The sequence below is a fragment of the Hibiscus syriacus genome, unplaced genomic scaffold, assembly GCF_006381635.1.
Source record: "Hibiscus syriacus cultivar Baekdansim isolate YM2019G1 unplaced genomic scaffold, ASM638163v2 tig00117022_pilon, whole genome shotgun sequence".
In the NCBI taxonomy this organism is placed as follows: Eukaryota; Viridiplantae; Streptophyta; class Magnoliopsida; order Malvales; family Malvaceae; genus Hibiscus; species Hibiscus syriacus.
This window is the reverse complement of record NW_024063528.1, coordinates 160,076-187,452: the sequence shown is the minus strand read 5'-3', so window position 1 is coordinate 187,452 and position 27,377 is coordinate 160,076. Positions and strand designations below refer to the sequence as shown.

Genomic DNA, 27,377 nt, shown 5'->3' with positions numbered 1-27,377 from the left:
TCCTTGAAAGAGACTAAAACTTCTTTTAAAGGTAAGCTTCCTGCTCATCGAATCCTAATCGTATATCTCTGATTCTCCTTTTTTTTTCTTTTCATTATTTTCGAAGATTGTTTATGGAGAAATTTGTTTATGTTTTCCTGGGAAATGATTTGATGTAAGCGTGTTTTTGTTTCCAGATCTGCATTTGCATGTATGATTTTTTTTTGTTTTAGAATGTTTAATTTTCGAATTTTGATTTACCAGATTTACTTTACCGAGCTGTAGATCGACTGAAAGTATCTTGATCTCTTAGCTTAGCTGATTTTTGAATCGATCTTTTTTAATATTATCATGACATTGTTTTTTATAGAAGATTTGAAATCACGTTTTCAGATCGGATTGATTGAATTGATTTGCAGCCTTTATGGTAATTTATGTTGGATGCTGACTTTAATCTTTAGATCTGATTGACTGATAGGTCTACTATACAGAACTGTCTCTTTACAAAATCATTTGACATTAAAAAATTTCTGCAAAACATCGGCTCTTTTCTTCAATTCGCGTTTATTGCATGTTTCTCTCTGTGACGGAATTGGATGGAAGAGTTAGAGATTGATAAAAACTCAAATAGTAATTAAGGAATGATTCATTATATGTCCGTGTTCTAATTATTTGCTGAATTTAGGTAAAATGTTTCAAATTTTTCTTGATTTTGACAACGAATGATATGTGTAGTTGTTATCTCCTTATTAATGATAGTATCTGTTCATCCATGTGTCTTAAATGCATTATATACTTTTGCAAGTTCCTTAACTGACAAACGATTGCTGAATTTGTGTTGTTCTTCAGTTCCAAATTGTCGATATGGGAGGTGGGTTCAGAGTACTGCATTTGGTTAGACCATTCCTGTCTTTTTTGCCTGAGGTTCAGAGTGCTGACAGGAAAGTTCCTTTTAGAGAGAAGGTCATCTACACTGTGATCTCCCTCTTCATCTTTCTGGTGTGCAGTCAGCTTCCACTATATGGAATACATTCTACAACAGGTGCTGATCCATTCTATTGGATGCGTGTCATCCTTGCATCCAACCGTGGAACTGTTATGGAACTTGGGATTACCCCCATCGTGACATCCGGATTGGTGATGCAACTCTTGGCTGGTTCAAAAATCATCGAGGTTGACAACAGCGTTCGGGAGGATCGTGCACTTTTGTAAGTATTTTTTAGGAGTCCATTTTAGCATTTTAATAGTCTTTTTTGTTAATTGATGGCTGTTTTCTCCTCTATAACTTCAAGGCAGTATTTATGCTTAATGATAGTTTCTTGTGATAGGTCATACGGTACCATTATATATGCTTTATGATTTCAATGTGCATGTTATAATATTTCATGGTTTTATTCGTGCTTTGCAGAAATGGGGCTCAAAAGTTGTTGGGCATCCTAATTGCTGTTGGTGAGGCAGTGGCTTATGTACTGTCTGGTATGTATGGCAGTGTCGGACAGCTTGGGGTTGGAAATGCTATTCTTATTATCATTCAACTTTGCTTTGCTGGTATTATCGTTATTTGCCTTGATGAACTTCTCCAGAAGGGATATGGTTTGGGTTCCGGGATCTCCCTTTTCATAGCCACCAATATCTGGTATGTTATTATTTTTGTTTTCCATGTTCAACTCAACTTGAATGTATTCCTGCAAGTGGCTATCCTAATTACAACTATAATTGTGCAGTGAAAGCATTATCTGGAAAGCCTTCAGCCCTACAACAATTAACAGCGGCCGTGGGGCTGAATTCGAAGGTGCTGTCATTGCCATGTTCCATCTATTGATTACTAGGACGGACAAAGTTCGTGCACTTCGCGAGGCTTTCTACAGGCAGAATCTTCCAAATGTTACCAATTTACTTGCTACAGTGTTGATCTTCCTTATTGTCATCTACTTCCAAGGTTTCCGTGTTGTTTTGCCTGTAAGATCGAAGAATGCTCGTGGACAACAAGGATCCTATCCCATTAAGCTATTCTACACCTCTAACATGCCTATCATCCTTCAATCAGCTCTTGTTTCAAATCTTTATTTCATCTCTCAGGTACCCTTTTACACTATATGAAAGAGACTTCATTTTTCTCTTAATGTTTGAGCTTCTTTAATGCTGTTTATTTTTTGCAGTTGCTTTACAGGAAGTACAGTGGTAACTTCTTCGTGAATCTTTTGGGCAAGTGGAAAGAATCCGAATACTCTGGTGGTCAGTTTATTCCCGTTGGTGGTCTAGCATACTACGTTACTGCCCCTGCAAGGTTAGGATTGTTCTTTTTCCGTCTTCGGAATGAAATGTTCGATTTTATTTCCTTTTTGGCTATTTTCTTTTCACCTATGTTGATGCCTGGTTTTATCCGGTTTTTACCACAGCTTGGCGGACATGGCAGCAAATCCCTTCCATGCTTTGTTTTATCTGGTGTTCATGCTTTCAGCTTGTGCCTTGTTTTCCAAAACTTGGATCGAAGTTTCCGGTTCTTCAGCCAAGGATGTCGCTAAGCAGCTCAAGGTAAACAATTATATCGTCATCAGTAGAAATTTGCATCTTCAGTCTTCTTAAAGAGTACTGATTCGCTGATTCATTCAATCGTATTCTGTGAATCTCTCGAGTCTCCGAGCTTTTTCCTAATATGTGATCGAATGATGTCGATACATATTCATTGATTTTATTGAGCTTTCCTCTTTACCATTTTTTAAAGGTCATGTTCTGTGTTTTCTTCTGCAGGAACAACAAATGGTGATGCCTGGACACAGACTCAAACTTGCAGAAAGAGCTGAACCGATACATACCGACTGCAGCTGCGTTCGGCGGAATGTGCATCGGTGCACTGACCGTCTTAGCCGATTTTATGGGAGCAATCGGTTCAGGGACCGGGATCTTGCTTGCCGTAACAATTATATATCAGTACTTTGAGACGTTTGAGAAGGAGAGAGCCAGCGAACTCGGCTTCTTCGGCCTTTAAACTCCGAAGTCCGAGGTAGGGGTAGGTTACACCACCTTTTGTTAAAACATCCACCCCGGATATAAGAAATTGTGGCCTTCACTGTAATGTGGTGTCGTTTTAGCCCTTTTAATTTACGTTCTAATTTATTTTTGTTTTTTTAGACCAGAACTTTTAGATTTTCCCATTTCAGAATACAAATTCTATGCGAAGAAGCCTCGACTTTCTTATTTTCTTCTATTTTTATTATGTTTTTAATTGTTTGGGAGTAGATCATTTGATTTTGATCTCAAATTGGATTTTATTGTAAAAAAAAATCGATAATTTAGAATTTTTACAATGAAGAAAGTTCAATGTTAAGAACATATTCATGTGAACGTGCTCCTGATTTAACAAACGGAGACCAACAATTCAGTACCAGAGGACAAAATTGAAAATCTTGAGACTAAATATAAGGTAGGACAAAATTGAAATCTTGAGAGTAAATATAAAGTAAAAAAGGGTATGTGAAGATCTTGTATTTTATTTTTTTAATATGGCCCTTGTATTATTATTATTATTTCAATATGGCCATCTAACTTAGAAAAAATAAAATCCAATAGTGTTCCTTTGACCAACGTTTTTTTGTTATTGACAAACATTAGTGTAAGTCTTTTGCTATTAGAATGCTCTGAGTCAACAATAAGTTTCTGCAAAATCTATCTCCATAATTCTTTTCCATTCCTTTTAACAATTGCCCGTGCAACCGAAAACAATTTATTTTCGTCTCTACCAAGTACCAAAAATCCCAAGTAGTATTTCCTTTGTAACATATTTGAGAAAGCATCCACATAAGAAGGAATTAATGGAGCCATTGGTTAATAATGGGAAATTTTGGTCAAAGAACTAGATTATTTTTTTGAGTTGTAAGGTCGAGAAAAATAGTACGAGTGTCACATCATTTTTTTAAAGTACACGGGTTTCATGTGCCATTTTTCTTCTACTTTTATCATGAGAAGAAGCCTCAACTTTTTTATTTTCTTCTGTTTTTTTTATTATTTTGTAATTGTTTGGGGTAGATAATTTGATTTTGATCTCAAATTGGATTTGATTGTAAAAAATAAAATAAATAATTTTAAATTTTGACATTGAATAAAGTTCAGTGTTTGACATTGAAGAACATATTCATGTGAACATGCTCTTGAATTTAACAAACAGAGACCAACGATTTAGCACCAGAGGACAAAATTGAAAATCTTCAGACAAAATATAATTACGTTGATTTCACCCCCCCCTTTTTACCTTTTGTAATTGTCTATTTGTGTCTGGGTTTCAATAAGGCTTGATATCTATTTTAATACCAAGACTAAAAAATATATTTATTTTTAGTTACAAAAATTAGCAAAATTTAGAAATATCATCGGCAAGAAAAAAAAAGAGAAATACAATTGGGTAATTGATTTGAGATATGGGTCATGTACTGCAATATATAGGGAAGTTATCATATTCACATCACGAGTTTTATAAAAATATATTAAAAAAAATAATACTCGTCAGGTAAATTAGAAGAAAATCGTATGAATCTTTTTACATTCACACTACGAATTTTAATTATTTATTAGAGTATAATTTTTTATTAATATTAAAAATATGACATGTAATATTTAAATAAAACAAAAAATCATAATAGCCCTCACCCTCCCTCTCCCACTTCACCCCACATTTTCTCCGACCATCATCTTTATAGCCCCTTGTATGAAGAAATGCATCGAACATATTTTGCAATATTTCAAATGCAGGTCGAAAGGTAAGTTTTGTTTTACCAACATTATCATTTTAATAATCAAACAAGTATACCAATGCTGAGAAAGAAACCAACCATTGCTGAGGGAGAAGTAGCGGCGACAGTCTCAGATGCCAATGATGTTAAGTACATGATCATCCCATCGGCTGCTTAATCATGATCGGCTCTCTTCAAGAAGAAAAATAAAATGAAAGAAAAAAAAATCAATTAAGAACTTTGTAAAGAATGTAGACAACAAAAATCCTTCATGTTTGAGGAATGAAAGCTTTAAGATTATGCCATATTCTTCTTCGTGTGATTTTAGTCTAAAAGATTGATCTTTTGCATGATTTTGGTTCACATAAAAACTTGAGTTAGTGAAAAATGAAGTGGGTGTTCACTGGTTTTGAAGAAAAATGGAAAAATTTTATTCAAAGTGGTTGATTTTGTGTTACTTTTTGTGGCATTGTCCTGATTTTGAAGAGAAAAGAAAGGTTTTCCGCTGGTAAGGAAAGATTTTTCACTTGCCATCGATGGCTTGTATAATGCCAAAAAATGAGAGGAGAGAAATGGGAGGGGGCAGTTGGAATAAAAAGGGATAAAATGAAAAAAGAAAAAATTTATTTTTAAATTTGATTTTTAAAGATTCAAAACTACGTCATTTTAGTACAAGTTACCATGTCATAACGCCATTAATTATTTAACGGCAGAGTGAATATAAAAGCCCAAAGTCTAAACTCCAATGAGTAAATTGAAAAAATTAAAAGTGATTTTGAGACAACAATGGAGTTGTGTATTTTGCATCGATTCATGGTGTTAGTGTAGCTTGAGAGTTGTGATCGGGTTGATATATTGTTGATTGCATGTGCTCGTTGCTTGGGTATGGAAGGTCTTGTCTATCAGAGATAGACGTATGATTTTATGTTAGATGGAGTGAACTTGAATTTTTAAAATTTTAAGGAACGAACTTGAGGTGGACGTATAAGGTTATTGAGAAAAAAATGGATACCTTGCTTTGCAAGGATCAATTACGGGGCCTAATTTACACGAGCTTAATGATGTAAAAAGTGTAGGAAAAAATAATTTCATTGATGGATTTAAAAAGAGGTGAAGATTTATCTCAGAATTAAAAAAAATGAAATAAAAAATGTTATTGGTAGGAACTATAGAAGATGTGTTGAGTCGGATTATCTAATAATTTTTTCAATACTACATTGTCTATAAAAATAAGTTATATCTAAAATATTCAATAAAATTAAAAATATATAAATAAACAATATTTTACTTTTATCGTTAATATAAATATATATAATGTATAAATATAATATTTATTTATTATTCGTTTCCTAGTTAAATTAGAAATCTTTATACGAACTATATCCTAGTTGAAATTGGATTATATATTTCCTTTCCCTAAACAGTTTTACTTCCGCTATAAATTAAATGGGGAAATTTGTTTTTATCATCCAGTTTCAAACTCATTCGCCTTTTTGAGTAGAAATAAAAAAAAACCCCTCCTATCACAAATATTAACCCTCTATCCCTTAGAATCTATCGATGGCCACAATCCTAGATATTGGTGCTACATTGAATAAAAGGTTAACGAAGAAATCTGCTTCGAGTTCTAACTCGGGGATTTTATACGCTTCTAATTCAACTCTGTGCAAGTGTAACTCGAAGGCTGGAAAGTTACACGTAGCTTCTGAGGCTGGCTGTGTTTCTCCGATTGGCGTACCTCCAATTAATTGGTGTATATGGAAGAAACCAGAATTAGGTGGATCAAACTAAACACCGATGTATCAGTGATGTCAGGATATTCAGGTTTTGGTGGTTTATTCCGAGATCACAAGGGTAAACCACTATGCGCCTTCGTCACAAGAACTTTCCAAGAAAATATTTTCTTGGTCGATCTATGAGCTCTTCTTCTTGCCCTACATCTAGGTATTAGTATGATTTGGGTTTAATCGGATTCGATGAGTGTTGTGAAAACCATTAATCGGGAACAATCCTATAGTTCGAAGAGAGGTCACTACTTGAGCCAAATATGAAAGTTGTTGGCTATGTTCAGAAGCTATCGCGTGACACATTTATGGCGTGAAGCTAATAAAGCAGCTGATTATCTTTCAAGGACGCGCGCTAGTCAAAACGATGTGGTGTTATGGCCGATCGACTTCTCCGACGAGCCTCACACTATTATCAATAATGACGCGGAAGACAAGATTTATTTTAGACCTTAGAAAAGAAAAGATGACCCACGCCTTCCACCACGAAAAAGATCTTGCCTGCAGTGATGAAGATGAAGATGAATATACCATAAACCATTCTGATCAGATTTATCAAATTGTAAATGTGAAGAGTTACCTTCACTTCTGTACATGCATAAAATTAATATTTTGTTATATATATTTTACATTTATTATTCTAATTTTTCTTCGGGTATATTGAATTTTCTGTAAACTTTTATCATTAAACCCGCCGTATATGAATCATGCAATTGTAAGTTCATCCATTTATATACTATAATTGTATTTTAAATTTTATTTTTGTATTCTACTAACTAATCTTTATTGTAATTAGGGGTGCTTATCGAGAGAGTCAATTGTGAGTAAGTCAGTGCTCGACTCATGCTCGTTAAAAATTTGTGTTGCTCAACTCGACTCGATGTTTGTTAAGCTCGTTAAAATTTTAATCGACTCGTGCTCGTTAAGAACATTTGTTGCTTGACTCGTTGCTCGTTCAGCTCATTAAAATTTTGCTCGTCTCTTTGCTCGTTAAGCCCACCAAAATTTTTATTTTATTTTTTAACTATAAGTAAAATCTACTAATGCTATATAAAACTTAAAATAAACATAAATTAATAAATTTAACCAAAAATTATCAAAAGAGTGTATGAAAAAGTCTAAAGACCAAAATAACAGTCCATAAATATATTAAAATAATAATTAGAGTTTGATTTTTGGACTTAGTAAAATAATAATTATTAACCAATACTTTAATATTTTTAATTATGTATTAAAGACTTAATACATTAGTAATTTTAATCTTTTTTATTATCTATTACTAAATTAATAATTTTTTGAATGAAATAAAATTTTAAAATAATTACTAAAAAGTTATAAAAAAAACTTAATGAATTGCTCACGAATTCATCGAATCGAGTTCAAACTGCTCAGGAGCTGCTCAACTCATTAAGCACCCCAATCGAATCGTTATATACCAATGTATCACTCCTAATTTAGCTTTAAAATAGTTCTAAAATGTGGTGAACTTTAGATTTCGTTCCCGCCAGTGTTAAGATATGGCCCTAGGCTCCACGACATCGTTCCATCAACCTTTTTTTTAAATAACAATACGTAATAGAGAGAATTTTATATATATATATATATATAATCAAGAAAATATTACTTAATTTTATTTTTATACCACCAATATCCAACCAATTCATCCTTTAATATATCAAATCCTTCAAAAGAACATAATAAAAACAACCCTTCTAACTCAGTTTTCTTTCGTACACAATCCTAAAATTCAAGTAATTAAAAGATCTTAACGCCTCATTCAGTTAAAACAACTGATGATCGATATATTACCCTATTTTTATAAGAAACATTGTACGCACACGTTGCCCAATGCCCCAATCTAAAAGAAAAGGGCAGAAGGACCTCCGTGAAAATAAACTAGTTAGGTAAACATTGAATCACCGACCAGACCGAAAGGGAAACGTAATTATTAACAGCATGGGACCCTTAATGGCTATTAGCTAAAGGCATCTTCTTTTGACAAAAACAATCGACCATCGTATCACATCTTCCCATGCCATTGTCTTTGTTCACCGTCCAACAAAGTATGGACCAATAATTGCTGACGGTCAGGGGCAAAACTAGAATCAAATATTATGAGGACCCGTTATCTAAACTCATTAATAGATTCATCAAGTATTTAATCTAAAAAAATTAGAGGAGACGAGACCTACTTTGATTCATGTTTAAACCAATAAGGACTTAAAATGTCATTAGATTTAGACCCAAAAAAGTAGGAAAGGTCACTCTTTACATGACTCCATCCCTACCGACATCATATCCCGATAACCTCAACTCCAAAAGAATCTACTCTAGTACCTCACCAGTTCCGGTGTTCCACCTTGCCCATGTCGTCTTTTCTTGACAAAAGAATGTGGGGACTGGGGCTGCATAGACGATGTATGTCAGCTCCTCGAGACCACTTCACTGACTATTGAAACAGGATGAGCCTTAAATGTGGTTATCAAGATTACATAGAAGCAGCAATGGTAGAAAGAGAGTAATATAACATAACTTGGAACAAACAGTAACAATAATTGTCTGCAACTTGAAGTCGGCAACCGGAATAACATGAAAACAAAGAACTAATGAAAGTAACCAAACAGAAAAGCCCACTATCCCTTATCTTCAGAACATTCTTCCTAGCCACAAATACACTTCTCAACTTTCCTTCACTCGTAGCTTTCCAGGTCCATCCATCTTACTCTGATCTTTTTAGTATCTACCATGTTACATGTACATAACTAAAATGTAAACTCGTATAATACAGGAGCGAGAGAGGCATGATTAACGTAAAAGAATCAAAAGAAGGAAGCCACCACACTGCCATAGATTATATGCGTCATGGAAGAACACAAAGTGATGCTGGATAGGCCTCAAAACAACCAGTGATATCATCCAAAGATAGTAGTTCTTTCGTGTCAAGCATCAACTAGATATGTCGAATCCGAAACCACGTTTAAAAGTTTTTTGTCCCAGCTGGATGCATGAAATGTTGTAGCCCTATTTGTCGTTTCATATGATCCGGAATCAACTTATTAATAAGCTCCGGCGAAGCCACAGATAACTGTAACCAGAAGAATCAAAATGAATAACAAAGTATAGACTATAACGAGAAACAAAATTCTAGCTAGAAATAACGCCATTCAATGAAGATTATCTTTGTATATGGAACGACATGCAGAGATGAAGTTTAGTTAAGAAACATACTTCCTGTTTAAAGTTGAAAAGCGGCGGTAAAGGTCGCCCATTTGGCAGTCGAGCATTTGGTTCTCGAAGCTCATCAAAGAAGGGATGTGCACATGCTTCCAGCTGTCATAGCACATGAGATTGGGCCGGTTATCACTAAAACATAAATACTTGGGAAGCCAAATCGATAATTGAAGAATTTTGCACATTCCAAGATCATCAAACAAAAGATGAAGACACTAGCAACTTACAGCTGTACAGCGAAGACTTGGCGAGTATTGCAGAAGTCGTGAAGCAAGATCAATTGCCTCGGGAGGCATCCTTTTATGGAAAACCTAAAAACATACAAGGTAATCCATTACATTTATATTGCAAACCTAAAATCTGTGTAATTGGGAATCAATTATTTCAGCCCCTATAAAAAGAGGAAAACCTTATGCCATGGATGCGCTTTAATCTGTGGAAACCTAAAATCCGTGTAATTGGGATTCATGCAGCGAATCTCTTCCCTAGTGGGTGTACCTAGGACCTGAAGGAAAAGATATATGAATTCCAGATGATTCAAAGTAATGGTATAACTCCAAGCATCTTAAGCAAATCATACCTTGATAATCTCTACAAGCTGGTCCACAGCATTCTCCCCAGGAAACAGTGGCTACGCAAGCAAAATGAAATTAGATATCAATGAGCAGAGAGAAGAAAAATTACTGAAAAATAAAAATCAGGAAAAACAAAAATGCAAAACCAAACCTGGCCCAGCAGAAGCTCAGCAAGAACACAACCAGCTGACCAGATATCGATTGAGGTTGTGTATTCAGTGTCACCAAAGATAAGTTCTGGAGCTCGATAGAAGCGTGAACATATGTATGAAATGTTAGCTTCACCTTTAACCTGATCACACACAAAAAAATAGTAAGTATGAAATATTTACAAAGAAAAAGACAAGATGATCTTAAAGATGTTAATATGAAAGGAGGGACAAAGGCTTAACAAGCTTCAGCAGTTTGCACAATCAACAGTAAAGGGTCATTAAATTTTGGAATCACGTTATCACAAAGCTGATTTTGCAAAGGAGTACAACAGTACAATATTGCCCTCCTGATGAATAGCAGAAGTTAACAGATTATGTCAATCCTTTTAGAAGTTACAATCAAAATCAAACATTCAAATAACAAAGAGCTAAAAACTTATTTTAGTTTCAGAAACTTATGGACTCAATAATGATGTTTCACTTGTAGAAATAATAATTTGTTGACTAAAATGTCAGTAAGAAGTCTGGAAGGAAGTACTTGGAAAATTAATATAAGGGAATAAACTTACAAGCACTTTTGCGCTTCCAAAATCACAAATCTTAGCTTGATGAGTTAGAGGATCAACCTGCACAAAGACAACAATCGTCTAAGAAACATTGTCAATAATTTCTACAAAATGTCATCAGTAAGAAATGCATACCAAAAGATTTTGCGGCTTCAAATCCCTATGGCAAACTCCAACAACGCTATGAAGGTATGCGAGCCCCCTGAATATCTGTAAAACCTAATCCAATTAGCATAAAGAACATTACACAGAAAATAAAGTATGTAAAGGGTTTACAGACCTGATACGTGTAAAGTTTCACATAGATAAGTGGCATTCTTTGATTTGAACTGCTGTAATGTTTCAAAACTCTATACATGCTCTCCGGTACATATTCCATAACCAAGTTAAGGAAAAGCTCATTATTATTTGTTGTGGAGAAGAAACAATGCTTCAAGGAAATGACATTTGGGTGATCCAGCACACGCATCAATTGCAGTTCTCGGTTCTTATATCTTCTGTCTTGCAAAACCTTCTTTATAGCCACAGTCTCTCCCGTTTCCAAACATTTTGCCTGGAAGAGAAGATCACATCAGCGTCCAAACTCAAAATAATGTCACCTTGACTACAATCTGGCCATGTCTGAGTACCTGGAAAACAATCCCGAACGAACCTGTCCCCACAACACGCTCGGCCATATAACTGATAGTCTACAATAACAAAACACCAAAAAACATGAAATCCCAAGTAAAAAACTGGTTACCACTCTTAATGTCGAATTTAACAGCAAATTAATTAATAACTAAAGCAGAATTTAAGCAGCTAGACCCAAGAAACAGTATACATGTTTAGGTTCTCCGTTTTCGCCACCAATCTTTGTGGAAATTATGTGACCGGTGACCGGATCGTTGCCGTCCACAACAGGGGTCGACATTTCCTGATAAATTAAGAAATTCACGGTGTAAGAAACGAGACGAGCAAGTTCTAAAAGGAAGACAAAATAATATTGAGATCAAACGAAAAAAGAGCTCAAAGCTGCAAAATCAAGAAAGAAATAAAAAGATCAAATCAAATGCAAAGCAAAATTTCATCATCTAGGGTTCTCCGATCAGCTCAACCAACAAGATCGCCAAATATATATATATATATATAGCTTAAATCCGCAAATCTCATACAATCACAAAACATGGACAAATTATTCAACACGAAATTTACCTTATCGTCAGCCATGCAAAGGAAAAAATAAAGATCTAACGACAGAAAGCGTAACGGTAGATCATAGAGCAGCAGTAGAAGAAAAACAATTAATTATTTTGTTTAAAAAGCAAAAATGAAGAAGAAGAAGAAGAACTAGAAGAACTAAACAGAGAGCAGTGAGAAACAGCAAACTAAAAGGCCATGTGATTCCCTCTCTTCCTTTTTCTTCTATTTCTCGAATTCTGAGAACACCCTTTAAATTCTTATCTAATTACAGCGAATAGGATTCTAAACCAGTGACCATTTCTTCTTTTATATATAAATCCTAAATTATTTATAATTTTTCAAACTAGTCGGCTGTAGCTATTTTGCTGTTTTCTCTTCATATGTATTAAAAAAACAAAGTATATTAAACGTTACTAAAATATGTTTAAATAAAGGGTAAATTACACTGTTCTCACTATATTTTACTATCTCCTTTTTGCTCACTAACCTTTTAATTTTTCTAATTCGTTCACTAAACTTTATAAATTGAATCATTTTGCTCACTCCCTATTTTCTCTCTAATGTAACATTTTTTTATTATTTAAAATAAAATAATTTAAAAAATAAATTAAAAATAGAAGGTGGTCAAATGCCACTGCCACCCACTGTTGACCACCGCCGTAGATGGTGGTTGTTTGGTCACAAAATGAGATGGGTCGCTTCGACTCGACGTCTGAGTTCGAATCCGACCTTTATTTTATCGTAAGTTGCTCCGAAATCTACGAATTTGAGATTGAAAGGGAGGAAACATAAATGTTTCTATCCAAATTCACGGGTTTTAGGATATTTTCTAGTGAAACAAACACCAGATCTGGACTCGGGGGTCGAGACGAACTAACCCATCTCATTTTGTGACCGAACGACCACCATCTAAGACGGTCGACGGTGACATGAATGAAAATGACGTGGTAACCGGCAGAGAGAAAATGGAGAAAAAGAAAATGGTAAATTAAACCATGAGCCGCTAGGAAATAGTGTAAATTACACAACGAGTCATTAAACGTTACTCTATCTCATATTTTACTCACCAAAAAAGACATTGTTTTAGAGTATATTTGAGTTTTTCAAAACGGCGTCGTTTTGATTCCTGTACCACGTCATAATATCATTAAAACGTTAACGACAAAGTGAGAAAAATAATTCAATCTGTAAAGTTCAGTGAGCAAATTAGAAAAATTGAAAGTTTGATGAGCAAAATAGGAGAGAGAGTAAAGCAGAGTGAGGAACCATATAATTTACCCTTAAATAAATAGATCCTGGTTTTTAAAAATAATTTTAAAAATATAGATAAAATATAAATAAAGTTATAAAATTGCTTAAATGATTACTTAATACACAATTTTATCAAAAACACTAAAGTTAAAAATTACAAAAATTATACATTTTGACACAAATATGGTAACTTTTGAATAATTTTTTTTGAAAATCACTTTTGAATAATTACTCATATATAATATGTTAAAGTTACAGATTTGAATTTGATATATATATATATATATATATATATATATATATTGTTGCTCTTCAGTTCTAAAGTTTTGGTTTGACTATTTTGGATCGATCCAAATCGCACACCTGATTTTGGTGAGTGAGTCTCCCAACGAGGATTTTTTACATACACAATGACTCGAACTTAAGACCTTACTTAAACAATATCAAATTACTTACCACTTAAACCAACTCGTAATAATTTCATTTTTATTTTTATAATATTGTTAGCACTTAAACCAACTCGTAGTAATTTCATTTTTATTTTTGTAATATTGTTAGTAACATTAAAGTAATAACACAATTCTTTTGTGTCAAAGGCTAACAGTGGTGGTCCCCCCAGATCAGTGCTATCACTTATCTCTTGTTTTTATCTCTCTTCTTCAGTTGATTATTGTTTGGTTTTGTTAGTTTTTAACTATATTAACCTACATTTACTTCTATAGTAGGTTAAATTTATAATTTTCGTTTATATAGTACTTTCACATCAATTTAACTCGTAAAATTATTTAATTTCATCATTCTATATCATGTTTCTAACTAAAAACCCTAATTTAATATTTAGAGGTAATAAGATTATGATTTAGAATTTATAGATTATAACTTAGGGTTTTAAATTAGGGGTAAGATTATAAAATGCTGCAATTAAGCAACTTCGAAGGTTAAATTGATGCGAAAATATAATAGAGATGAAAATAATAAATTGAATATATTGAAGGGGCAAAAGTTAGCCTTTTAACTCAATAATATTTTCTCTTGACCTTTTCACTCTTAAAGAATATTATGATTATTAGTACTTCTGAGTTCCTAATGTATGTTTATTTCATTCGTTTTCTTCATAAATCATAATTGAAATACAAAATACAAATTTCATCATAAACTAACAAGACTTCTTTAAACAAATCGAGGGGGCATAGGCAACTATAATTACAAATTTGTATTTAAATACAATATATGAAAAGAAAAAAATTCAACCCCTTATAATATCCTTGTAGAACCCTAATCAACCCAAAATCGAAAAACTTGTAAGGATTCTTGGTGATATATATGCAAGGACTTAACTCATACTAATTAACTCTTTTTTTTGGTACAAATTCATGAGCTCATACTTCCGAGTTTATGTAGTGTAGTTTTTTTAAAATATTTTAAATTCTAAATAGTTCAATGTATAATTAAAAAAATCATTACATTTTAAAGTATCTAGTTCGAGCCGAACCCTAAATTTATGAAACAATCGATTACTTTGCTTAGGGTGATAAATGTAATAAATTCATATGTTTATAATATTCGATGGAAGTTGTAATTGTTGTCACTGAGTTTGCTGCTGATGTCCTTGCCAAGTCCAAACTATATCTTGCAACGATGGCTTCAGTTCCTGGTTACAAAAATTCTTATATTCCAAAGTATCTCCCGACGTTTTGTTCAGCTCCTCCACATGAAACGACGGCGTAACCTCCAAGATATCGGCGCCGATCGCTAGTTGTCCTTTCCGTCCTTCTTTGATCCCTTGTAGCCTCACCTTCCCTTCGTCGTTCCTGATGTTGAAACTCTCGTTCCGAGCCGGTTTTTTGGTGGTGAACCGGGACGAGTTACATTGGTTCAAGTCTTCTTCGAATAAACCGGATAGATCGTATCCTTGGGAAGGGGATATAATGTCGAAAGCATTATAAACGTTGGGTCGAATCGGACTCATCGGCCTAGGTGTCACTGAGGTCGATTCGTCTTCGGAGCTGGTTTCGTAAGCTGAAGACGATGTTGACGAATAGAACGCTGCATGTACATCGCTGATCACCAGGTCGAACTGTCGCGGATTTGGCGACGGCGGAGGGGTGTCAATTTTTTGTACCCTTTACTAAACCAAACGTTCTTCATCAGCTTCGCCGTCGTGATCCGCTGGTTCGGGTTCGGGTTCGGGTCGAGGATCCGAGAAAGATGCTTCCGGACCTCCGGCGGCAACCAATTCGGGCACTTGAAATCACCTCGACAAATCTTTTTATACATTTCCATCAAGTTCTGGTCATGAAACGGGAAAAAAACCGGCCAAGAGAACGTAAAGGATAACCCCACAAGACCAAATGTCCGCCTTAGCTCTGTCGTACCCTTTCTTGTTTATAACCTCCGGCGCCACATACGCCGGCGTCCCGCACGTCGTGTGAAGAAGCCCGTCTTGCCGGCGAGACTCCGTTAACCCTAAATCCGAGACTTTCAAATTCCCGTTCTGATCCAAAAGGAAATTCTCCGGCTTCAAATCACGGTGGTAAACGCCTCTGCTATGACAAAAATCAACGGCGGCCACCAACTATTGAAAGTAACGACGTGAAACGTCTTCCTTGAGCTTCCCTTTCGTCACCTTGTTGAAAAGCTCGCCGCCGCGAACATATTCCATCACGAAATAGATCTTCGACTTACTGGCGATCACCTCGTACAATCGAACGACGTTGGGATGTTTGATGATCCTCATGACGGAGATTTCGCGTTTCGTCTGGTTGATCAAACCGCCTTTCATTATCTTCTCTTTGTCGATGACTTTAATGGCGCAGCTTTGGCCGGTGGTGATGTTTCTTGCATAATAAACCTTTGCAAACGTGCCTTGTCCGAGTAATCTCCCAAGCTCGAATCTTTAATTCAAAACAGTCCCTTTCTTCTCCATTGTAAATCCTTTTCTACAGCTAAAACAACATGAACAATTTAATATATAAAAAAAGGAAAAAACCCCTTTTTTCAACAATTACTTTGAGAGAAGGGACTGATTCAACACAAATTTTGGGTTTTGTCCGATGATTTTTCTCCCATGAAAACCGCAAAACTTGGCTTGTTCTTCGTAGAAAACTTGCAAGCTTTACCAGGGAAATCTGTGATTTCCAAAATTAGTGAAAGAATTTGATGGACGGTCTATATATAGTTTGAAGAGATGCTGATAATTTGGATCGGTGATCGGACGGTTGTTATTTATTTTTCGAGGTATACGTTTTGGTTTTTCTTTTCATGCATGCATACGTAGGAAATTCTAACAAAAATGCTGATAATTTAGCTGCATTTAGGTTTTAATAGTAGAATATTTAAATGATTTAAAAAAAATAAAATACACTACAGATCATTAAATTATATTCAAATAATGATTTTACTCGTTAAACTTTTAAAAATTATAAAATTATTATTAAAAATATCACACTATCACAAAGTCACGTAATTTAAGATGGACATGTATTGAGTAGGACTTAGGTTTTTACCAACCGAAATACCTCCATTTATCACTCACCCAATCTAAAATTTAAACTGATTTTTAGGATAAAAGCTCACATTTGACTCAACTCCCCCGACAATCCTAAAGCTTTAACTGCAGCAGTACTCAAAAAGTTGTGAAAAATACCGAAATCAATTAAGGGCACAAAGCAAATTTTCTCAACCCAAACTTTGATTCTTATTGTATCACAACTATTGACACCTCACATTTTATGCAACGACATCATTTTGAACTTATACCCTCCCGTGTATAGGGATGAACATTGTACCCGAACGTAATAGATTCTAACGCCATCTTATTTTATGGGTCGACCTTTTTTAAAAAAAATGATTTCGAATTAGATTAGATTGAATTTTAGATGGAAAGTGTATATTTATCGGGTCGGATCGAATTAGTGGAAACCCAATTCGACGTATGCCCATCCCTACTCGTGAAGTATAGAGATTCCAGCCCCTCCTCATAGTCCTCAAACACCCTATCAAAACCTAACCCTTCCACCAATATCTGATACAACTGCGACTTAGTGTAACAATGGCCAGATGTATATTTGGCAGCACACCAAAAACATAAGCTTTTCTTCCTGGTATCTTTAATCTCAAAACAATTTAATTTAAATTTTAGGAACAGGTTTGGAAGACATGTGGCTAGATGAATTGGAGGACTGTAATTTGGAATTGGTCATAGGCCTTATAGTAAAACTGTTGTGTTCATATGTTTAGGGGTGTGAAATAAAATAGTACCTAATTGTAGATGCCTCTAATAAACCAAACCTCTAATAGACCGTAACTTAACGCACCATTCAAGCTAAAAATCGAAAATACAACAAAACGATGATATATTCCTAAATTTTATTTGCAATTGATATCAACGCAAATGACATGAACAGATGACATGTGGCACAATTTTGTTGGTCGATTTTTTAAAACTATTTACACTTTAAAGATTGATTTTGGGGAAAAATTAAAGATCAGAGCAAAAAAAGGCGCGCTATATTTTAAGGAACAAACTATGCATTAAGCCTCGAACAAATGATAGAAAATCTATTTAGGTCACTATTGTCATTTTGATCAAAACAATATCCCAAAATTAAAGAAGAAAATAAATAATTGATAAAAAAATTATATGGTATACTCGATCATTGTCTTATTTAGTTCTTCTAGAGATTGTGAATTTACCCTTTCACCAACCAAGCATATTGTAGACACCCGTTTTTGTCCGGGTCTTTTCTATTTAATTTAAATTTTATTATTATTATTATTATTATTATTATTATTATATATTAGTATTATTATTTTTTATTAATACATTTTGTTTTACAGGCTAATCCTGAAGCCCACTACAATCCTGAGGCCCAGTACAAGCTAACCCGACCTGGTTCAAGCCCAGCATCTGACCCATTTGAATTAGGGTTTCTAAACCCTAAATTTCATCCAACAGCCAGTCCGTCATCGTTTGGCCTTCCATTTCCCAGCCGCTTAAGCCAATTGTTTCCCTCGTCGCCACCGCCATCGGAGCCGATGGGAGTCCATCCATCGAACAGTGACCAGTTCCTGCAAAAAATAGAAAATAAATCAACCCCAAATGTCATCTACAATATCCCTAATCAAAAACCCATTAAAATAACACCCAAAAATCCTGAAAAATCGGGATTTCATCAGTAATATTCAGTGAGACCCATCTCCTATTCTCACTAGATATCATCATCTCACACAACAGACAAGATTAAAAGCACATGCAACAAGGGAAAAAGGGGAGACATTCGACAAACATAAAAAAGAACAGAAAAGAAAGAAGAAAAAACAAATCGAAAAGAAGAAAAATAACCAAGAAAGAAAAGTAAAGAGAGGAAAAGAGAAAGAGATGTTACCATAGTTCGAAGCTTGGGAAGCTTGAAGGTCACAGGGAGTTTCGAACTTTCGAAGGTAAAACTCTAGATTTAGAAGTTTAGGGTGAGATTTGTGTTAAGTGGGTTTGATTTTCGGGATGAGGGTGAAAGAGGGAATATTTTTAGGGTGGTTTTTCCTCTCCGGCCACCGTGGCCCTGCCGTAAGCATCGCCGGCGGTGATTGATTCTCTTTCTCTGATGAGAGAGTTCTCTCGCACTCTCTCTCTCTGTCTTCGGCTGAGATGAAAAATGAGGGGAGATGGGAGAATGGAAGCCCGTTCTGGGCTTATATAATCTGACCAAAACGATGCAGTTTTGGTCCCTTTTTTCCGTGTTTTAGAGCTAGGGTATATTACCAGTTTAGATCCCTAGCATTTTGTAATCATATTATTAAACCATTAAATGAAGTTATGATTTCTTTGATTTCGAGCCTTTATTTTTCATTACTTACATTTTAGTCATGTTATTACCTGCTATGCTATTCTAGTTATTATTTGATTTTGGTCATAATATTTGCTATTATTTCATTTTTGTCCTTGTGTTATATTTGATTTAATTATGATTCGGCCTTTATGTTTGTGATTCATTGCATTTTAGTCCTAAGTTTCATTGTTGGGTTATTTTCATTCCTGGTGTATGAATTTGTTTAAAATGTAGATTAGGGCTCTGGTATGTTTATATTTTATGATTAGGTCCTTTAAATTTTTGTTTTTCAGTTTGAACCCTTTAAATTTCTATTATTGTTATTTTAGTCCTTTAAATTTTTGTTTATTTGTTTTGGTCCCTTAGTTTATGTTTTTATTATTTTAATCCTTCAAATTTATGTTAACTTTATTTTAGTCTTGTAAATATTTGTATTTTAATGATTTCATTTTAGTTTGTAATGTTTACTTATTTTTATGCTAGCCATTTATGTATGAATGTATTTTACTTATTTTTATGGTTATGTGTATTATGTAAATAATGTTTTCAATTCTACTTAATGTGATCATGTTATTTTGTATTTTTAATTACATTTATTTCCATTGTATTTTATCCATGGTTGAAATAGTCGAATCGTTTCAAGGACACGTATTCGTAAAATGAGCTTGGAAAGTACCACTTAGTCGAAGTGGTGCGATCCTGTACGGCATTTTAACGACATTGTAACTTGAAATAAATCGAGTTTATGTTACTAATTAATTTATTTTAATGATGCAATGTGTGTTATTTTAATTCACAATTTATTTCATTTTATGCAAAATGCAAATCGTCAATTTTCATTTGTATTCAATTCATATTTATTAACGAGAGAATATTGTTTTGTTGATAAGAAATAGTTCAAGTTAGCATTCCCGATGGAGGATTGCTAATTTCAAGATTTCCTTTCGAGTTAAAGAATTTTCTGTAATTAATTAATTCGAAGAAAATTAAACAATGTTCGATAATTGAATCATATTTTAACTTTATATTCGATTTGTAATTTCCACCATTTACGACAATGTGTAAGCAACACAGTACCAATTTTGGGTGTTGTGGGGTGCTTACCCTTCCCCACATGTAATCGACTCTCGAATCTATTTAAATGAATCTTTGGTAACACATGCCATTTTTGTCTTAAAAAATGATTTTTACTTAAAATTGTTTTAAAAGACGTTTTTAGGTATTCGACCTACCTAATCCAAAGGTCGATGGCGACTCTATTCAATTTATTTCCAATTATTTTCAAAATAAAAGTCATAATCGTTTTTTAAAATAATATTTAATTGTTTTACCTAAAAAATGGTTATGACAGCTTGGCGACTCCGCTGGGGACTTTTTTTTAGAGAGTCAAACTGTATGTCGCTTACACATTGTCGTTTTGGTGGAAATTATGAGTTCGAGTCTTTAGTTAACTTATGATTCGTTTATTGAAATTTTTAATTGCTTCAATTTTAACTGTCATATTAACGTTTGAATTTTTGTTTTCAGATCGATCCAAATTTTTTTCGAGTTTTTCTTTTCCATTTTTGAGTCAAAGGTAGGTACGTTCCTCCTCACACACATCACTGCATCTGCATAACATGAGCTCTAGACACGAGCTTCGATCCAAATTAGTCAGGGTGAATGTTTTACTCTCGTAAGAATTTATTCTTCGTATGAGTTTTAGCAAATAACCCATGGGATACATACCTTATACCTTCGTAGGGATTTATTCCTCGTATGGGTATAAGGAAATGAATTCCCTCGAATTGAACTCGTTCCATTCGAAACCTGTAATAGGTAAGGATCGAGGGTCTGACAGCCCAATGGGGCACCGACATCAAGGACAATTCGAGTCTTTTTTTCTGTTAGAGCCGAAACCATGCATATAGTGAACCGTAGAACGATCACCCTAAGTATAGTCATACTGAACCTTTGTCCATCAGTAGGCACCCAAAATACGTATACACGAAGGAGGAACGACTCTAAACCTTTACATTTTGCTTTAAATTTGTAGAATATATTTTTTTCGAACAAAAGTATGCTAACTAGACAACATGTGGTTAGGACCAATTTCTTGAAAATAGATCATTGTGGGTAGAAAGCATGTTCGGGTAGGATTGTTATCTATTGAAAGCATGTTTGGGTAGATATCATGACGGGGTAGGTGTTATATTCATCTTTAATAACATTTTTACCTGTATCGATTGTCTACATATACTAACTAATTTCTTTTCTTTTATTTGTGTACACTAACTTATTTCGTTTATTTTGTTTGTGTCATTTTTTGCATTCATTGCATCAACATAACATAATGCGAAAATGTTGATCCGCAAGGGGATATTCAAGAGAAATTTTCACAAGGAGAGATAAAAAAATTCAATCAAGCAGTCGTGTTTACAAGCATGCACCGAGGGTTCAAAGAAGCTCAAAATACAAGAAGGAGGTTTGCTCAAAGATCGTGCATTATTTGGGACTAAAATGATGATCCATTTATTCGAGTAGTAATCTAGCAGTGGAGACTTATCTACAATCATGTCATCTCTAGTCATCAAGAATCGACACACTGGCTTAAGCACCGCCGAAGCATTAACGGAGTTAGGTTGTAGACACCCATTTTCTTAAAAGATAGAACTAGCAAGAGTTCATCTCCTAAGAGGACTCTTCCACCTCCATATCTTTTAAAGCAACAACCACACCAACAAACGTGTAACAACCGAGCAAGGAGTCTAGTTGCATTAGGATTCTATTGTTAATAGGATTCTAAAAATAATTAGTTTTTTCACTATAAATACATGTAATCCTCCCCATTTGTAAGACACGGATTTACATACAAGATACAGAGGAAAGCACGAAAAAATACAAAAGCAAAGCTATTGTAAACGATTTAAAAAGGAAATAAAAGGTATCATCTTTTTTTACATTGATTCGTTCATTTCTCGCATGTGCATGTTATTTTTCTTGAGATTTGGTTTGAATAACCCAAAGCGTGGGTTGCGCCGATGACCAAAAAGGGGTGGGGTTTCGAAGTTTCGAACCTAGATCTACTCCCGAGACATGTTCATTTTCTTAAAGTATTTAATATTCCCCCTAAGTCAATCTTAATCTTTAATTTACCTTGAAATTTACCCTTTAATTTTACTTTTATATTAATTTCGTCCCTTATATATATATTTTTAATTATATTTTATTTATTTATTTACTATATTCCTTTTTTTATTTATATTATATTATTTTTATTATATATATCTTATATCATTATATATATATATATGTATATGTATAGATGTATTAATTTTTCTCCATTTACTATGTATATATATTTTTTCTTAAAATTATATTTTATACGTTTATATATATATTTTTTCTTAATATTCTATTTTTGTTTTTATTTATTTATATATATATATTATATTTTTACTTTATTTTATTTTTTTCTATTACTTTTTTTTCTTAATATTATGTATATCTTTATTTTTTATTTGTTTTACTTAGTATTATATATTTATTATTTTTATTTGTTTTAGTAAATACTACTTTATATGTATACATTATTTTTATTCCATTTTAATTTCTTTTACCTTTTTTATTTTTTTTACTTCATTAATATTTTCCCTTTATCTGTGTCTTTGTTTTTTTAACATTTTATTCATTTTGTTTATTTTTATTATTTTTTACATGTTTTGTTATTTTCCATTTTTTCTTATTTTATTTATTATTCTCAGGTTTGCACACTTCCTATCCTAATTCGATTTTATACTCCGCTACGAGTCAAACGTTTTTATCTTTTAAAGGTATTCAAATCAATCAATTGTAAGTAATTTGAATCGAGTCTGTTAAATTTTAATTTAAATTTCAAATTTTCGCAACTAAGACAACCGACAAATTAATTGGTACCGAAAGAGCGGTTCAAGGGTGTTAATCATTCCTTGACCGTAACCGACTCCCGAACCCGACACATTTATGGTAAAAATGCAGATCATGTAAGATGGTGTCCGACCCACCTAAATTGTTTTAAAATGGTCGGTGGCGACTCCAAATCATTTTTCTTAAGTCGAAACCCAATTCCGGGGCCCAACCAAAAGACGATTACGACAACTTGGTGACTCCACTGGGGACAGGTAAGTGAGTCAGGCCGAAATTAATTTTCGGTTGTCTTTTTTTTAGCGAAAATTACAAGTTTAAATTTTAATTTATTTATTCGATTCCAATTATTTATCTTTGATTATTTTTTTCAAGTAAATAGTTGTACTAACGTTTTTTCAATGATTTCAGATTTTTGAAAAAGTTTTCATCTCTAGCTCTATACCCGAGCTCTGAACCCTTTTAAGTGGGGGTGAAAACGACGCCTTTGTGTGAATTTATTCACCGTACGAGCCTAGCAAGTAGCCTTCGGGATTCATACACCTTATGTCTTCGTGTGAATTTATTCACCGTGCGGGCATAAGGGAATGTTTCCTCTCGAGTTTAACTTAGTCCACATAAACTTGTAATGAGCTTAGGACTAAGGGTCTGGTAAGCCCAAGGGGGAACCGACAAGGAGAACTCGGGTCCCGTTTTTTAGAACCTAAATCGGGAGGCTATGGAGAATTAGAGCCCACCCCAAAACCTTATTCCAAACCCTAGGATGCTTTGTTTCATGCTTTACTTTCTGTTCAAAGCTTGCGAACTAGACAAATATGCGGTTAGGATTTGTGTGGAATTAGCATGCGGGATAGAGATCATATCCGGGTAAGAATTAAAGCATGTGGGGTAGGACCTTTTTTCATTATTATTATCTTTACCTTACTAACTCCTTTCAATTTTTTCTCTCTTTTATTTTATTTCCGTCATCTGCATCATTCAAAAGAGGTGTTGATCCAAAAAAAACGTGTTCGTTAACCATAAATAATTTGCATTAATGGACAAAAGGATTGTAATACAAGAGATAAAAAACACAGGGGTCCGACTATGTCATAAAAGACTCAGAAAGAAAATAAGGACAATTTGCAAGACAACTATGTGTCACATTCGATCAAGAAGCCCACAATCAAGTACATCAAAAGTTAACTTTTCAAAAATGGATTGACAAAAGTGGCAGGGGCAAGACGAGAAAAAGGTTACTGACCTCGAGAGTCCATTCAAAGACAACAAGAACAAGATGGCAAGTCACTGTCGACAAATTCAAGAAAACAAGCAAATGAACTTCAGATAATCCCTTTGATGGAGGATTTCAATGGAATTTCTGATTCAGCAAAGGATGAAAGCCAGAGATGCAGTCATTCGATACTTTTTGGGAACCAATACAAAAAACAACTCAACATTTTCACGGTTCATCCAGAGAGGCCGGAGTGGTTCAACAGGTTATTCAACCGGTGAAAGACGAAGGCAAATGACTAATCAACCTGTTCCGGGTCTAGAGGATTTAGTCCGGATGTACCTTTAAATATGTTTATTGTCTCTTAAAAGATAAACCACTTTTGTCCCAATAAATGTTATTTACAATAACAGACATATTTTTGGATCAATGCCTCGAACATTTCATGCATTTTTGCATTTTGCATATACATTTCATTTTTAAGCATTTTCCTAAACATGAAATTTCTTCATGGAGAATTCGATGAAGTGGTTTTAACCACATGACACCACATGGAAGCAAGATTGTAACATCAAAAGAAAAAATTGAAATCATAACGAATGAGCTCGATCAGCTGGTTGTACAACTAAGTCTGCCAAGATGATCTGAGAAAATAGTCCACATATCCTAAGGGCTACGATGTTGAAGCTGTTTGCAGTTACCACATAGGATGCTCCAAACATTTCTTTGAGAACTATAAGGCGTTGAAACGCGAGATCAAAAACCTGATGGGTTCAGGGGCACGGACAGTCGAAGAAGGGGCATTGCATATGCCATTTGCACCTAGAGGATTGTTTTGTTTGAACACGTCTTTGATCTTTTGCTTAATCTTTTAAACGATTGAATTTATGCTACTTTCTAAGGTGGAGCAATTGAACAAATTTTAATCTGTAGTTCTTCGAATATTAAATGAATTAAGGATTCTTTTAATTCTTCAAGAATTATATATTTTTGACATATGGCAAGATTAGACCTTTCTTATCCTGTCTCAAACCCCAAAATAAAATACCTTGATTCTTTACCCAAAATAACTCATGGTCATTACCAAAAAGACCAAGTTTTGACGTTACCACCCCTTTGAAACTTTTTCATACCATACCTTTCTTTGAGTCGATAAAGTCACACCATTGTCTTTTTAGACTCAAAATTGACATTTTTATGCCATCAAAACCCAAGGCATTGAGTTGTTCATTTGAACATGAGCATTATTCTAAGACACAACTTGGGGCATCTCGTAGGGAGCCTGAACATGAGACATGTTGGGGGCAAGAAGCAGAAAGAAGAATTCACTCGAAATAATTCTATCATGCATTAATTACACTGTTTTCATGTGAATAAAAATAATCCTGAAAAATTTATCCCCCTGAGGATACCTATTCTGTGAGGACTTCCATGTATGAAATGATGAACGGCTTTCTTTCTTCATCCCTTCACACCAGAAGAAAATATATATCCCTTGTGTTCCCTTTTGAGCCTATATTATTTTTTTATTCTGATTCAACCCTAACCAATGATCACCCTCCACACTGGGGGGCAAGGTGGAGAAAATCTGCTCACATGAGTGAAGACATTGATTCAGATGAGATATCGAAAGGTGAACTAAATGCCAAGTGCGAAGATTCAATCAGAACAAAAAGAGAAAAAGCAAAGAGAAAATAAAAAGAGAAAAAAACAAAGGAAAATTGAAGAAAAAAGAAGACAAGATGCATATGCAAAGATTCTCTTGATTCAAACGACGCATCGAGATTCAAACTATGAGATTGATCAAGCACAATCATTTTCGAATCACTGAATCACTTCACTCAAAGATCATAGAGCATCAAATGAGATTGATCAAGCACAATCATTTCCGAATCATTGAATCACTTCACTCGAAGATCATAGAGCATCAAGAGATAGAGATATACGAGCATATTCAAATTGAGCAATATATGATTGAAGACATCAGAATGAATTGATCCTTGGTTCAATCACCCTTAAACACTTGTTTGGGCCTTTTATCTATTTCTTTCATAACCATGAACCATGACATACGTTACGTGCCTTAAAAGTCCCTTCTAATCATACATGGATTTCTAAACATAAGAGACTATCTACAGATTTCATCCTGCCCATCAGGACTAATCGTTATTTGCAAAAAATAGTGTAATTAATGTATGATAGAGAAAAATAAAAAAGGGGGTTCAAGACTAAATTACGAATGACGTCTTGAAACCAAAGGAGGATTCGAGTTGAAATCCTGAAAAGGCGACTCAAAATAAAAATTGGGCAGCTGAGGCGATCGAACAAATTCCTTGATAAGGCATCGCACAATCCGAGTGTGACCATGAAAGCTGGGAGTCAGAGAACATTTCCAGTAGACGAGCATACAAGCTACCCCATCAAACCTTTGAGCATCAATTAAACAAAAATGTCAAACCTTTGACCAAACACAATAACCTGAGACTTTTTGTCATTTCCTTACTTAACCATTTCCAAAAAATAGCTTTGATCTTGGCACGTGTCAAATAGCTATAATTTATTGAAGGATTAACATTGTAATTAATTCTTTGATATCCAATGAACTCTAGTTTTATGATTCGTCTCAATTGTAAAACCGTGAAAGGGGCAATATTTTCAAAACTTCTGATTAAACATATTTCGAAACTCTTTTAATTGATATTTTCAGAGCTTTAAAAATAAAAGAGAAACATTTTTCAAACAAAACAATCTCTCTAGAGTGGATCTTGGTAAATGACATGTGGCTCTCAGACAGTAATCTCATGCTTAAAATTAATGTTGAAGCAAGAAATGAGGAACAATAGGGGTACTTTTAATGTTGGGGCATTTTTGGAGATTCAACATTGAATATTGGGGCATCTCTGGGGATTCAAAATCCTGATGTGAACGATCAGATCTTCCGAAGGCTTTTCCTCTATATGTAGGAACCAACAGGCAAAAAATGAGATTCCATCCAGGGGATAAAAAA

The 27,377-nt window shown here is 34.1% G+C and overlaps 1 protein-coding gene and 2 pseudogenes across 1 annotated transcript; 1 reads left to right on the top strand and 2 right to left on the bottom strand.

Moving 5' to 3' along the window:
- On the top strand, positions 1 to 27,028 carry LOC120195989 (annotated as a pseudogene).
- On the bottom strand, positions 8,987 to 12,385 carry LOC120195990 (shaggy-related protein kinase eta-like). The gene is made up of 12 exons (XM_039197908.1): positions 12,209 to 12,385; positions 11,838 to 11,930; positions 11,644 to 11,703; positions 11,295 to 11,567; positions 11,150 to 11,224; positions 11,018 to 11,074; positions 10,448 to 10,588; positions 10,302 to 10,352; positions 10,131 to 10,226; positions 9,949 to 10,032; positions 9,719 to 9,820; positions 8,987 to 9,575 (listed from the first exon to the last, which is right to left on the bottom strand). Exons 1-12 carry the CDS (start codon positions 12,221 to 12,223, stop codon positions 9,468 to 9,470), a joined length of 1,155 nt encoding a protein of 384 aa, XP_039053839.1. The 5' UTR covers positions 12,224 to 12,385; the 3' UTR covers positions 8,987 to 9,467.
- Positions 15,033 to 16,388, bottom strand: LOC120195997 (annotated as a pseudogene).
- Positions 27,029 to 27,377: the final 349 nt, after the last annotated feature.

What these genes read in the sequence shown, in the direction of transcription:
- LOC120195990 (XM_039197908.1), bottom strand. An exon ending in TGAAGCCGCAAAATCTTTTG is followed by an intron (nt 11,075 to 11,149) that starts GTATGCATTTCT and finishes GTCTTTGTGCAG; the next exon opens with GTTGATCCTCTAACTCATCA. An exon ending in AGCTTGTAGAGATTATCAAG is followed by an intron (nt 10,227 to 10,301) that starts GTATGATTTGCT and finishes CTTTTCCTTCAG; the next exon opens with GTCCTAGGTACACCCACTAG.